Raw genomic sequence first — 13,160 nt, 5'->3', positions numbered from 1 at the left:
AATGCGGAGGTGTACAGTAATCGCCATGAAAGCCTTGCAGGATAAATGAAACCGCCGAGGGAGGGAGAGGGAGAGCTATGAGACCTGGATGATGATTTTCATTTTAAAGGAGACAATCAGCTTCTTGGCAGAGAAGATTGCTATCAGTGAAGAAGCTTCTGTGGCGTCTGTTGATCTGCATCATGGATGGACTATTCACATGGACACATTTCATTAGTTTTTACTTTGATGGGAGAGGAGACCAAGATGATGACATCACCCCTAACGGGAAGACATTAACATTTTTTTAGATTTTAATTTAAAACATATTTTGCAGCTAAACAGCTAAATACTTTCTTCTACGTGCTGATTATTGAGTTATCCAATTATTGGCTCTCATGTACATTTAAGAATATTCCTTAGCCAGCAGGCCAGTTAGCTTAGTTCAGCATGAAGATAAGAAGGTAAACTTTGAAACTAGAGTCCTCAAAGTGTAGCTTCTTGTGTAACGTCTATTTGCTCCTGTCGTTTTTCTTCTCCGGTCGTGTGTGTCCCTCCAGCTGTCAGCATCGGATGGAGTCCAGCAGAGCATTCCGGTTACCGTGACAATAACGGTGATGGACGCTAACGACAACACTCCAACCTTTGCTAATGTCTCCTTTAATGTCAACCTCTTTACTGATATGATCCCTGGAGAAACTGTGTTGCAGGTATGCACTGCCAAACACACGCACACTGTTTATTTACAACAGTTGATTGTTTGCCATATTCTTATTAAAAGTCATATGGATGATGAATTCATTTTTTCTCCCCCCAGTTGGCAGCAATTGACTCGGATGCAGGACCCAACGGTCAGGTCTCCTACCGGATCTTAGCTGGCGACCAGGGACATTTCCTTATTGGCAAATGGTGAATATATCGCTTGCATTGTTATATTATTAAAATGTTTAGGTTCCACACCCAGGAACCAATTAACAAAAGGGACTGCGCGACTATGCAAACAAGACAAAAATAAACCGTGTGATCTTAAAAGCCCTCTAAGGGTAAAAGGCACCCAAATAAGCAAATATTGTTCTGCTCATAGCGTTGTTAAATTAGGTATTATACATTTATATATGAGGAAATCGCCCCCTTTTTCATGCAAATGAGTCCGATTCACAAAGATCAGCACAAATAGCCACAGTTGAAGTGAAATAAAGTGAAATAATTGGTCTTCAGAGAGTTGGTGGTAAGTAAAGCGCGTTCATAAAGGGTTATCCGATTAAATGCAGTCATTTGAGGATGCAAAGGCTTTTTTGAGAAGAAATATGATGAATTAAGTTCTGCTAAATAAAAACAAAAGAGACACACTGGTGGACGACACGAGCGGTGTAGAGGTCGCCCACGTGGTCCGTGCACCACCTGCAGTGACAGTGTTCATAGTGGTTTAACGCATGAACTGTTTTCACAGCACCGGGGTCATTACCGCCGCGCCCGGCGTGGAGCTCGCCGTTGGGCGGAGTTACGCTTTGACTGTGGAAGGCATGGACAACGGGCCCGTGGCCCAGAGGAGGTAAGAGTTTCTCTCTCCAGAGCCCAGGCGAGCTCTTTTTGTCAGGCGCTCTACAGCACGGTCAAACCTTCTCTGTTCACACACTTTTCAGCTGAGCCGGAAGAACACGGAATACAGCGATACAGGAGAACGAAAGCTTCACTGCTAGTTACCCCCTTGACTGAAAATGATGGGCTACTGTCTGCATTTCAGAGAGAAGGGCAATTTTTAGCAAATGCAGACGTCCATCAAGATAAGTAAATGCCACAGACATTAAAGACACAACGTGTAATGACCTCTGGGCTTGCTGCATTCTAAAGGATACGGACTGACCTGATGTGGTGACATTTTCTATATTTTTTGATCCGTCTGCTTCCTGTTTTCCGTCGCCTGCCAGTCTCCTCTCCTCCGTGGATTAAATCAATGAGCCGTGACTTTCAGCAACTCACAAACTTTCCCCAACTTGGGTTATCTCAGGAGAATGCTGCCGCCACCAACGTCCTTTAGCTCTTTGTATATTTATTAGGTAGTCTGGCAGAGAGCTGTTCAATTTAGAACGTTTCATTTTGCCAATTACCGTGTAATATCTCTGAAAGTGAGCAAATCGAACCGTTCGTCCACTGGAACATTTTGCTCCACAGATGTAGAATGGAGGTGACAGACACTTTTACATTATGGGAAAGCTGTATAAAAGTTGTGCAACGTGAATAAAACATTGCCGTCAAAGGCAGTGTGATTAAAAGAGTCATCAGAGTCATAAAAAGAGGAAATGATCCTGCAGAATTAGACATACCTTTATTTTCTTCTTCATCACAGATTACTTTTCAAACTTTTCAAAACCCAGCGTCGTTAGATCTTTGTCACCAGCAATCCATCTGGATCGGCTACGTCCATCCTGTCTCCACAACCCCATGACTTTTACTGTCCAACGTGTCGCCCGCTCACGTCTCTCAGATTCTAATGCTCGCAGTGTGAAGCTCGGCTGTATCCTTTGCACAGCTCTAGTGGTATGGAGCCAAATCCAGGTCAAACGTTCAACCTGAAAGTTACACTAAGAAAATAACATTTTGAAACTGAAAAGATTAATTCTTCTATTGGAAAATATAATACAGTGAATATCAAAAATTAAAGTGAAGTGAAAAAAATATTTTATTCAAAAAAATTCTAAAACTTTCAGGTTCACGTTTGCTTTTCAAATGATCAAAACTTTTGACCTGGTAAATATTGAAATTTACTATTTTATATTGATACTGATATTATATATATATATATATATATAAATAAAATAATACAAATATATATGTTTATATAAATAATATATATATATATATATATATATATAAATAAAATAATACAAATATATATGTTTATATAAATAATATATATATATATATATATTATATATATAATGAAATGCTCTAAAGCCTCTGAGCATTTCTGCCACTCAAAGGTACGCATCTCAGTTGACTTGTGGTTTGTCCTCAGTTACCCAAAACTGACTCAATCTACTGCGTCTTAATAAATCAACCCAGATTGATTCATTCGGTCACGAATGCATTATGTTGCTCTCTCCAACAATGTTTAGTTGTCATAAAAGCTGAAGTGGTCTCCCCTCTCGTACATGACTCCAGCTGTGCAGTTGCCAAATCAATACAGAATGTGCACAGCACCAGCTTGAGATGCTTCCAGTGATTGGCCCACAGAAAATTGATCTCATCTGAAAACATAACCCGCATAGCAAATCAATATCCATCTCGTCTACCTGATTTGTTAAAACTATGCGGGTCAGGACCCCAAAACGGGCCGCGTGTCCGGCTCCCCGGCGGCCACCGACGTGACGTTTTTTGAAACGATTGGAGAGGACTACATGCTAAGGGGCCTACGACTGTTTAAGACCGCTCGACGCACATGTTTCATCGGGATTAGAGGTGCTCTCTGTGGCCTACATAGATGCACCCGAGCTACTGTGAAACTGTGAAGGCTCGCGGGTGTCATTTATTCTTTCATCTCACGCTAGCGTAAGAGAGAAGGAGGGCGAGAACAGATTAGACGGCATAAGATTTTAAATAAATAGCTGCAGAGAGATCGAGGTAAATGAGGCGTGTAGGAAAATACTACCGCTTGGTTGGTTACAAGTCATTGTTTTGCAAGTTGCAGTGTTCAACAACCAATTACAGGCAATTCAAAAAATGGTTCAAAACAGTTCGAAAAGCAGCCACGATACAGTCATTATTATTAATGTTTATTACTATTATCATCCTGAACGTCTTATTTTATCGGTAGCCATGACGCCTGCGGCAGCACTTCAGAACCCTCAAACCCAGAAACAGAAGTAGGTTGTTCCTGATTGTCGACTTAAAAACGGGATTTGTAACTGTGGGATAATTCAATTTAAAAACGTTTTTTGTTTTACACACACAAAAAAAAAAAAACATTGATGAAACACACACTTTTTGTTGCCTGACCCCCCTGACCCCACTGACCCCCACTGATCTCACTGACCTCACTGAAGCCCAAAGTAAACATGGAGTCCTCGTCTTGCAGGAACAGATGACTTAAGGACAATTCAAGATGTATGGAAATGAAAACCGACCAATAGCAGTAGTAATATAAATATGTGAACTACTGTGATGGACCATTGCGGTTTCAGTATTCACGTCGATGGTTTTATTACCTGCAGGAGCTTCAGGCCGCTGCTCGCCAAGCGCTCAGCTAATTTAACGTGCATGTGTCGCGCTACTTAATGTCTGTGTGTTCACGTGTGTGGGTTTGTGTTGAAACGGTTTTATGAAGCCACGGCCGTGAAGTGGATGATGCATATTAAATGAGAAAGAAGAGTCTCTCTACCATTGGTAGACTAACGAGTTTTAGGGTGGAAAAAGAGGGTAGAAATAAGAAGGGTAGAAACCACAGTTGAATAATCTCCGCTCCCTCAGCTGTTTTCATCCATAAAGCCATCTGAATTGTTCAAATATAAAACTGTTTTTCTCTCCCTCTGCTAGCTTACATTTTCCAAGCCTTTATCTTTTTATTCATTTATTGTTGTGAACGTAAACAGATTTTGTGGGCTATTGTTTGGAGCCGAGCTTCTTTGGCTTTTTCCGTCGATGATCCAGTTTCAGTGGAGTTAATCTCTCCCTGCTGAAACAAGCTCTCTCGCCAAGCAGGGAGACAAACTGAAACCAGCGGGTTTCTTCCCCTGAACATCAGGGTGAGTGAAAGCAAACCAAATCCAGGGTGTCAACGTGCGGTCGAAACTGGGAAATTGGAATAATTGGTCTTTTGCTGACCAGCTAATTAAGATGTATTACTAAGAAGCAGTAAGCGGCTAGAATGGTGCCATCTGGTACTAACAGGATATTTGTATCCAGATGATGTTCATTGACACCACATAAGACCTGTTTTCTTTTGATAAATTCCATGTGTTGACCTGCGCTGGGTGTTGTTTATTAATTAATGAATTAGTTAATTAGTTGATGCAAATTTAGTGCTGTGTATATATTACAAAGATACATTAAGTCATGCCAATTTTATTTTATAGTAATTATTGAATGTTGTTCCTTTGGGAAGCTGTCGTCCAGGATTTGAATTATCTGATAATTGGTGGCGCAGATGTCCGGCTAGTGTCCAGATGCCGGTTCAGTCTCCTTTCATTTGCAGCCAGTGTCTTGTTATCTCCATTAGAGGAAAAAAACGTCTGACATGACAACTTTGAGCGAGCTAATCGAAAATTGACACAAGGAAATAAGCTGCTGTGTCAACGGAGGTCATTAAGCTCTCAATGTGTTTTTGAGATTCGTGTTATGTTCATTAGGAACAGACATTCGTCAAACGCTTTCATTTCGCAGAGTGAAACGATCCCAGAAAGTACTCTGGTTCCATGTTCGCCTGCTTTCATTGCTTTGTGAACGATAAACTCTTTCCAATGAATCTGTAAAACCTCTTTAACATCCCAGTGCAACATTAACATTGATATTCCCTCTGATGCCAAAGAATTTTCTGAATCCATTTTTAAACACGGCGTTGGTTTTACATTTCCTTGATCTTTAACCGTACTCGCACATCCAGTTCTAGACGTGCGCGCAAACCCCCCTCGATGATGTAACATTCTAACGTGAACGCAAAGGTTTATGTGTTCGATGGCACGGCGGCCACAAGCACACCTTCCGGGGCGGTGAGCAGTAAAAGCACAGCTCTTATAATATCGACATATATCCGAATCGAAGGTCCTCTTTCTGATGCTCAATGTCATTTAGAGGCTTTGGTACTAATTTGAGGCTGTTTCTTAACCAAGTCGAAGGCTATGAAGGAGTAATACAACACGCCACTCTATTCAGACGTGGTTTAATGTATTAATCCGAAGGGATAGAAAGGTGGATCCGCCTCTACGTGAATGAGTTATTGACACAATACGCTGTTGACTCTTATCGAGTGCAAAGAAACAAAAGCCGTCCGACCGCTTTCCCGGACCGCTCGCCGGCCCTGACACCGCTGCCTTTACCCACGATCCTCTTGTGCTGCCCTCCAGCTCTTCTCTTCCACCCTCTCTCCTCTGTTATCTGCTTCTCCCTTTCAGGCCGTCATCTGTCTGTAATCTCTCCACTTGGCTTCAGCCCATTCTCTTCTTCTCGTCCTCCCTCTCGTCAGATCCTCCATCACCACGGTCTATATCGAAGTTTTGCCCCCAAACAACCAGAGCCCCCCACGTTTCCCCCGACAGCAATACGATCTGGAGATCAGCGAAGCCATGAGGACCGGAGCGACGCTGCTCAATCTGCAGGTACACACACACACACACACACACACACACACACACACTATGCACCACTGGTTTTCACCTCCACCTCTCCTTACAGATGAAGTCAATTATCTACTTCTCCCCCCAGCCCCCCCCTACAAAAGGTCCAAATTGTTTTTTGAGCTGTATGTTGTTCCACTATTATTGATATGAAATTGTCGCTCCACACAATTGAACCTCTGATGTTTGAAGGCATTCAAGCAGCGGCTGAATGGCTCAAACGTGTAGTCATTATGTGTTGGACCCTATTTCAGCGCGTTAGCTATTTGTTTGAGCTTTTTTTCAACTGTGCATCCTCCGCTTCAACACTTTGAACTATTTTTTTCATTACTTTAAAAGCTCGGGAGCCAAAGAGTTTCCAAACAGTGTACTATTCAAACACGGTGTGCAAAGGTTACAGCTTATTCACTACGTTGATAGATATATTCGTGTTTTTCATTAAATGAAGACTTAACTGCCTACACGCTCAACCATACGCATTATACAGGGCTGGGCCTTTCTGATGGAGATGTGTGTAAACGTACGTTTCTGTCATTGATTACCAGGCGGTGGATCGGGAGAGTGATCACATCACATACAAAATCCTCAGAGGAGACGCCTTCGGACATTTTGCTCTGCAGCAGAAGTAAGCTCACGCGTACAATTACACACTCAGAGGTTTCATCAAGACCGGGGAGTTTCTTTATTTAGCAAACAAGGCGTTAACAGTTTCATTTGTGTATTTGCGCTCTGATTTTTGCACACGGTGTAACCATGGCAACGTAACGTTTGCGTGTGTAACGGGTTGAAAGTAGTCCAACTTATTTCACACGGGGCACGAAGGGCTTCACATTATCACATTATGTTGTATTTATTCATTTATTGCTCATTAAGAATGCTTTTGTTATACCGGAGAAAGGATCGAAGAACAAAAGAAAAAGGACCAAGTAAAGGAGTCTTCTATATTAGGTACAAGATCAAAATGAGTTGTTCAGCGTGCCGGTCAGCTCATATTGGCCCAGGATGGAGAAATCAGTTCAGTGCACTAGAGGCCTGGTGTTGGATGGCCAGAGGTTCCTGATTATCTTAATACAGAACTACAAAGATCAGTGATGAGCTTTTAGGGGGTGTATCACCATTTGTTCATGAATATGTTTGAATTATCCTGGGTTCATCTCGAACAATGGGATTTATTTTTAGGGCCTCATCACATGTCGCAGCAGATGATTGGTTGGAGAGCAGTAAGCAAAAAGAGGAAAATGTGTCAAAACATGTGGTGAGAAGGAGAAAAATAAGTGTCTGTGTGTGTGTGTGTGTGTGTGTGTGTGTGTGTGTGTGTGTGTCACCGACATTGATTTATTCATGAATCATCCATAAATATACATAAAAAGTTTTGTAGTGCGCTTCAGATCTTTCCCTCTGGAGACCATTTAAAGTGTGTCTGTACACACACACACACAAAGTTATTATATTTGAACAAATGTGCATTGCAGACGGGGGACTTAAAAACACTTAAAACATTATTCAAATCCTCACTTAGCAAGTAAATGGTACATCAATGAGGTGGAGATCAAAGCTTTGGCTTTTGATCGGTCAGACGTCTCCGGCTGCACTCAAGCCGTCATTCTACTTCTTCAGTTAACTTGCAGAGTGGTTCTTGACTTATGCATTATTCACCGCCCTTAAATCTTCTGTTATGACATTTTCTATTGAATTGAATTGTTCTCAATGATTTGAGTTTGAGATTATATGAATAATTCACATTCATGTATTTGTTTGAAGAAAATGATTCGAGAAGCTGATCTTTCTACTTGATTTTTATAACCATCTGATTGAAATTCCCATCTACCATTAAACCTATACATGTATATTGTAAGACCCTTTTTATTACCAATGGTCAATCGAATAAAATAAAGTTTCTATTTATGAGCCGTATTGATCTTGCGTATCTTAAGTATTTTGCATATAGATTCTATTTCAGTTAAAAAAGTATTTTTTATGACACGCTAGTGTCCAAGCCAGTACAGCAACAGCACCCGAGAGGGCATTCCTTAATACCAGCATGGGCAAGGTGACAGGCATGAGGCGTCATCGGTAAAGAAGGTGCTTTTAGGCAGCAGTTATCAGTGCTTGCAATCTTCTGAAAATTGTTCTCTCCGAAGTGGTGTTGCCTTGAAGATAAATAGGTGTCCAAATTTGCCCCTCGATCCAGAGTTAGCATACAAACTGCTTACAATGGCTGGAAGTATCAGCGTGAGACTGATTAACACGGTGGGCCATTTATTCATCATGAGCTGAAACTTCTCATAACAGTTAGGACCCCCCAGCTGTTTGTGTGCTGCACTTTTATTGCACTGTTTTTCTGTGATTCATGCCTGTGTGTTTTGCCTCCAGTTCAGGGTATTTGGTGCTGGACAAGCCCCTGGACAGGGAGTCCGTGGATCACTATTCACTGGTGGTCACGGCCTCCGACGGACACCCAGACGGGGTAAGAAAATCGAGCTCTGCCGCACAGGTGTTAACGGCTGGACCCGAACATCGGCTTTGGCGTCGTGTAAAAAGAGGGACATCAGAAAATAAGTTAATAGGTTTTCATTCAGTAATCATAATAACCATCCCAATCAAAATGAAAAACAGCAACAGTGAAATATCTTTACAAGTGAGTCCCATCTGGTGTTTCCGACTTCAACCGATTTAATGGACGAGACCTCGTAGTCTAAGAATGTCGTGTTTTGTTTGTGCCCTTCCTCGCTTACTTAAAGTCGTTCTCGCCACCGCTCTCTGTTTGTGTTCGTCTCGTCTTTCCTCTTTTTAAAGTCGAACCTTCAGTTGCTCTCATGGGGGGGGAAACCCGAGATAAGGAGGCGCCGGGTGGAGTCCTGCTCCATCCATTTTTTCCTTAACTCTGGCTTCCAAACGTCATCCCTTTCTAGCTTCTCCTCTCTCTCTCTCTCTCTCTCTCTCTCTCTCTCTCTCTCTCTCTCTCTCGTCATCCATCTGTTAGTCGAGATCGAAACATTAGTCGCCGAGACCTCCCCCCCCCCCTTCCCTCCCCCCCACCACGCGTCAAGTAAAGCAAAAGGCAAAGTTTGAGGTCCCTGTGAGACAGAAAAATGATGACTTGAATACTCCGACCTTCTCCCACACACACACACACACACACACACACACCGTCCCACACGGAGGAGAGAACGAGTGTGAGTGCAGAGAATAGGGAGAGGTCTTCGGCCGGCTCTTACCCCCCTAACAATTGTTAATATGCAATTATATAAAGGGGGTCTTAACACGTACACTTAGTCAACTGCTCTCTGGACCTTGACAATTAGTGCATTATCTCTGTGCCCCCAAGGTCTGCGAGTCAGGAAAAGACTAAAAAGGACATTTTTCTGCTTGACACTCAATCATATTTCGAAGAAGGGAGAGAAAGTGTGCGAGGGAGGAGTGGTGGGAGCAACATAGAGACACAGAAGGGAAGTTAGGCAACAAAAGAAAAAGAAAAGCGAGAATAAAAGATTGGGGTCTAGTCCCCCCCACCCCCCGCGTATACGGGCCCATTAATCAGCATCATTCAACGGCCTTGGGTTGTCTTTGTATGCGCGCACACGTCTGTGTCCCCTATTATTAAATGTCCCGTCGCGAGAGTGTCAGACTACAAAGTGCCTAATTGGCTATTTGGCCAGTGGATCCATCATAGTGCCAGAGATTGAGGGCCCTACAAGCTTGGTGCAGCAACAACAGCTCCACTGCAAAGGCGCCGGGCTTCGCCGGACGCGGCAATCAGCTCATGTGACTCCCGTTAATTGCTATTAGAAGCTACAGTATTGATGGTTTGTTCAGTCGCCGAGAGAATGAGGCTGACGTTTTTACAATACCTGACACGTGACGCTGGGTTTGTGTGAGTGGCAGCGCAAGTGGGGACGAATCCAGAGGACAGTCCAGGTCCACCAAAAACGTTCACACACTGCTATGGTGCAATGAAAAGTCACATAAACATGAACGATATCTGACAAGATGCTTGCATGTTGCATGTTAGACAATGCGTCTGAAAACCTTAAAGGAACGGTACGCATGAGGGGTTTTTTTTTTTCAAGTTAGCGCCTCCTCCTCCTGAGCTCATTGAGGATGCCCCAAATTCCGTCCGCCTTTCCTTTTCCTTTGCTCTATTCCCATTTGTTAGGGGGGGATCGTCTATGCCCTTTCCGTAGCTTCGTCCTACGCCGCACACTTCTACGTGATCAGTGATGATTGAAAGGGCTCTTTTTCCCGCGTTGAGCCTTTAAGAATATCGTGTCTCCAGATTTTGGTGTGTGTAAGACTTTGGCATTTGCCCACAACATCAGATAGATAATAAACTCTAAGCTGTAAGGTTATCGAAAAAATGATTTGCTTAAAGCCCCCGATGGAGAATGGAGCTTACTCCGTCTCATCTTCCCTGTGTGTGTGTGTGTGTGTGTGTGTGTGTGTGTGTGTGTCTGCTCACAGCCTTCCCTTTCACTCTATCAGAGCCCGTTCTGTTTTACTTGTATTGGCATTCGGATAAACTGTTTTGTCAAGTGTGAGCTCTTAACCTCAAATTACTTGCATCGCCGTGCGCTCTGCCAACCTCAACTGTGTGATTGTCCCTCTCCTTCACACACACACACACACACACACACACACACACACATTCTCTTTCTCCATCCCATTGTTGTAAATGCGTTCGCTTTTCTCCATTTTCCACTTCCTTCTAGTTCCAATCTTCAAAAAACAGATCTTTGCTCTCTCTCTCTTTCTTTCTCGCTCGCACTCTCCTGCTCTCTCTCTAGTCAAACCAAATTATCGATGACCTTTGACCTGCTTCTCTCTTTCCTTGTGAAACGCGCTGATATTTACGGCAGAAATTACCTTTCTAATGAATCCAAACATTCACCAACGTATATTCACAAATGCAGATTTTAAACAAGTCCCTTTTACTGTGTGCAGACCTCCACTGTGACGGTGAGCGTCGTGGTGACCGATGTCAACGACAACGACCCGCTGTTCGATCCTGCGCTGCCGGTGAACCTCACCGTCGTGGAGGAGCGGGACCACGCCTACGTTGGACGAGTCCAGGTGAGGATGAATATTTCTGATAACAACTTTATCTAGATCTTAACAAGATTCTCACAGGCTCTAATTAAGGCCTGCGCTTACAATCTCTTACAACGGGGACCAGTGTTCAGGCACATAACTGTGTAGCTTTGTAATGAAGAGCGAGACTGTGTGTCTCGTATTGGTTAGTGGACAGGATGCAAGACGATTGTATCAAATTTCACTGCAAATTACCTATTGATTACGTTTTTAATTTTCCTGGTGAATATTCTGTCAACATAAATAGGCCTATATAACAATACTCATAGTGTATATAATAAAACATCTTTATATTATACAGTATAATCGTTCGAAATCAGCCAATGCCCGGCGGATGAAGTCAGTAAAGATGACATCCTAATGCGGCTCGGTGGGAAGATCAGCAGCCTGAAGAATTGACAGAGCAGTGAAACGGAAAGTGGGAGAAAAACAAATTCCCCCCAAAAAAACACCCGAAATGACATTAATGCTGAATGTTTGTGGTGAAATACGGGAGGTGATAAAAGGATTTTCACGGCATTAAAGTTAAGGCTTAGATTGAAGGCTTGAAGAATTCTATACTACTTATTTACTGAAGTGTAAGCAGCCGTTTTAGCGTAAGTGCTTTCAACTGCGCAGCTGGAGACTTTTATTGATGACGTGAAGTCATTTCCAGATCAGGATTTTCGGCCTTTTTTCTTTGTGGCCGTGTCCTTTAGGTTTTGGTGAATTCTGCTGTTGCCTTAACTCACACTATCCCATCCTATTGTCTGTGTGGTGAATATGAACCAATGTGGACCAGTGAGCAGTGGGAAGTGTGTGGGATGCATCAGCAGCGGCCTCTCCTCCAACCACCGCAAAGCCTCCTGGACGTGTTCCAGACCTGATAACGGACTCATGTGTCGCCCAGACCGGGGGGGGGGGGCGAGGGTGGGGGTCACGGGTAAATCCAACACTTTGATAGGCTGTGATCTTTGGAGACGCTCACTCGGTTGCTTGGATTTGCTCCAGGCTTCTATCGTAGCCTTTATACACCAGGGTCGGGTGGAGGGCGGTTTATTTCGATCAGTCTGACACTTTGCCAGGTTTTAAATGTTAATCAGGCATCTTTTGGTTTAAACACCAGGACGAGTACGGAGATGAACATGTGGCCCTCGTACGCCCCGTGTCTACGGTTCCAGGGTAAAAAGCTAAATTCCCGTCTGGACAGCGGGGTGCTATTCCCAACACGTCACCCCAACCGTATCTTTAAAGAGGACCTGTTCGTTCCGAGCATTACCAAAGTTTTCCACAGACTTTCGGACACGTTCCAAATGCAAAATCCAAAAGCTCGCTCTGATCTCAAGAGAGGGCACCCGAAGGTGATCCAATCCTGAACTTCCCATCTTTCAAGGACCCTTGGATATTTTCCAAAAACAAAACAGACGGCGTGATTCCCCCAGCGGCCTCTGCAGGAGTCCTCCCGGAGGAGTGAATGGACTCACTCCTGGGAGAAAGATGGAAAGAGCGGAGGAAGAGGGAGAGACATGCATGGGTGGCCGAGAGAAATGGGAGAGACAGAGAGAGAGAGAGACGCATTCTCAATCCGACTTGCATGAGTGGGAGACTCTTATTTGGAGGCTGGATACATTTAGAGTGAGGTCATTTGGCCATCAGAGATTTAGAGGTCAAAGATAATAAGGAAAGGAAACCCTTCATCTGAACGATGCAGTGGAAGAAAGAAGACTCCAGAAGGGATTCAACTGCAATTGTTTTATTTATCGTTGCCAATGTGACCTTGAGAAT

The 13,160-nt window shown here is 43.4% G+C and overlaps 1 protein-coding gene across 6 annotated transcripts in view; it reads left to right on the top strand.

The window, feature by feature from the left end:
• Positions 1 to 13,160, top strand: part of LOC120819166 (protocadherin-15-like) — a 96,837-nt gene that overhangs the window by 41,433 nt on the left and 42,244 nt on the right. For all 6 annotated transcript variants that reach the window (XR_013467763.1, XR_013467762.1, XR_013467761.1 and 3 more), the window contains 7 exons: positions 540 to 689; positions 797 to 888; positions 1,430 to 1,531; positions 6,158 to 6,290; positions 6,854 to 6,933; positions 8,682 to 8,775; positions 11,250 to 11,378. Coding sequence is in view for 3 of the 6 variants with exons in the window: in XM_078103526.1 (XP_077959652.1) it covers positions 540 to 689; positions 797 to 888; positions 1,430 to 1,531; positions 6,158 to 6,290; positions 6,854 to 6,933; positions 8,682 to 8,775; positions 11,250 to 11,378 (780 nt within the window). In the remaining 3 variants the exon portion in view is untranslated. The remainder of the gene's footprint in view (positions 1 to 539; positions 690 to 796; positions 889 to 1,429; positions 1,532 to 6,157; positions 6,291 to 6,853; positions 6,934 to 8,681; positions 8,776 to 11,249; positions 11,379 to 13,160) is intronic.

Source organism: Gasterosteus aculeatus, chromosome 5, assembly GCF_964276395.1.
Source record: "Gasterosteus aculeatus chromosome 5, fGasAcu3.hap1.1, whole genome shotgun sequence".
Classification (NCBI taxonomy): domain Eukaryota; kingdom Metazoa; phylum Chordata; class Actinopteri; order Perciformes; family Gasterosteidae; genus Gasterosteus; species Gasterosteus aculeatus.
The sequence above is the reverse complement of the archived record's forward strand: the minus strand, read 5'-3'. Positions and strand labels throughout refer to the sequence as shown.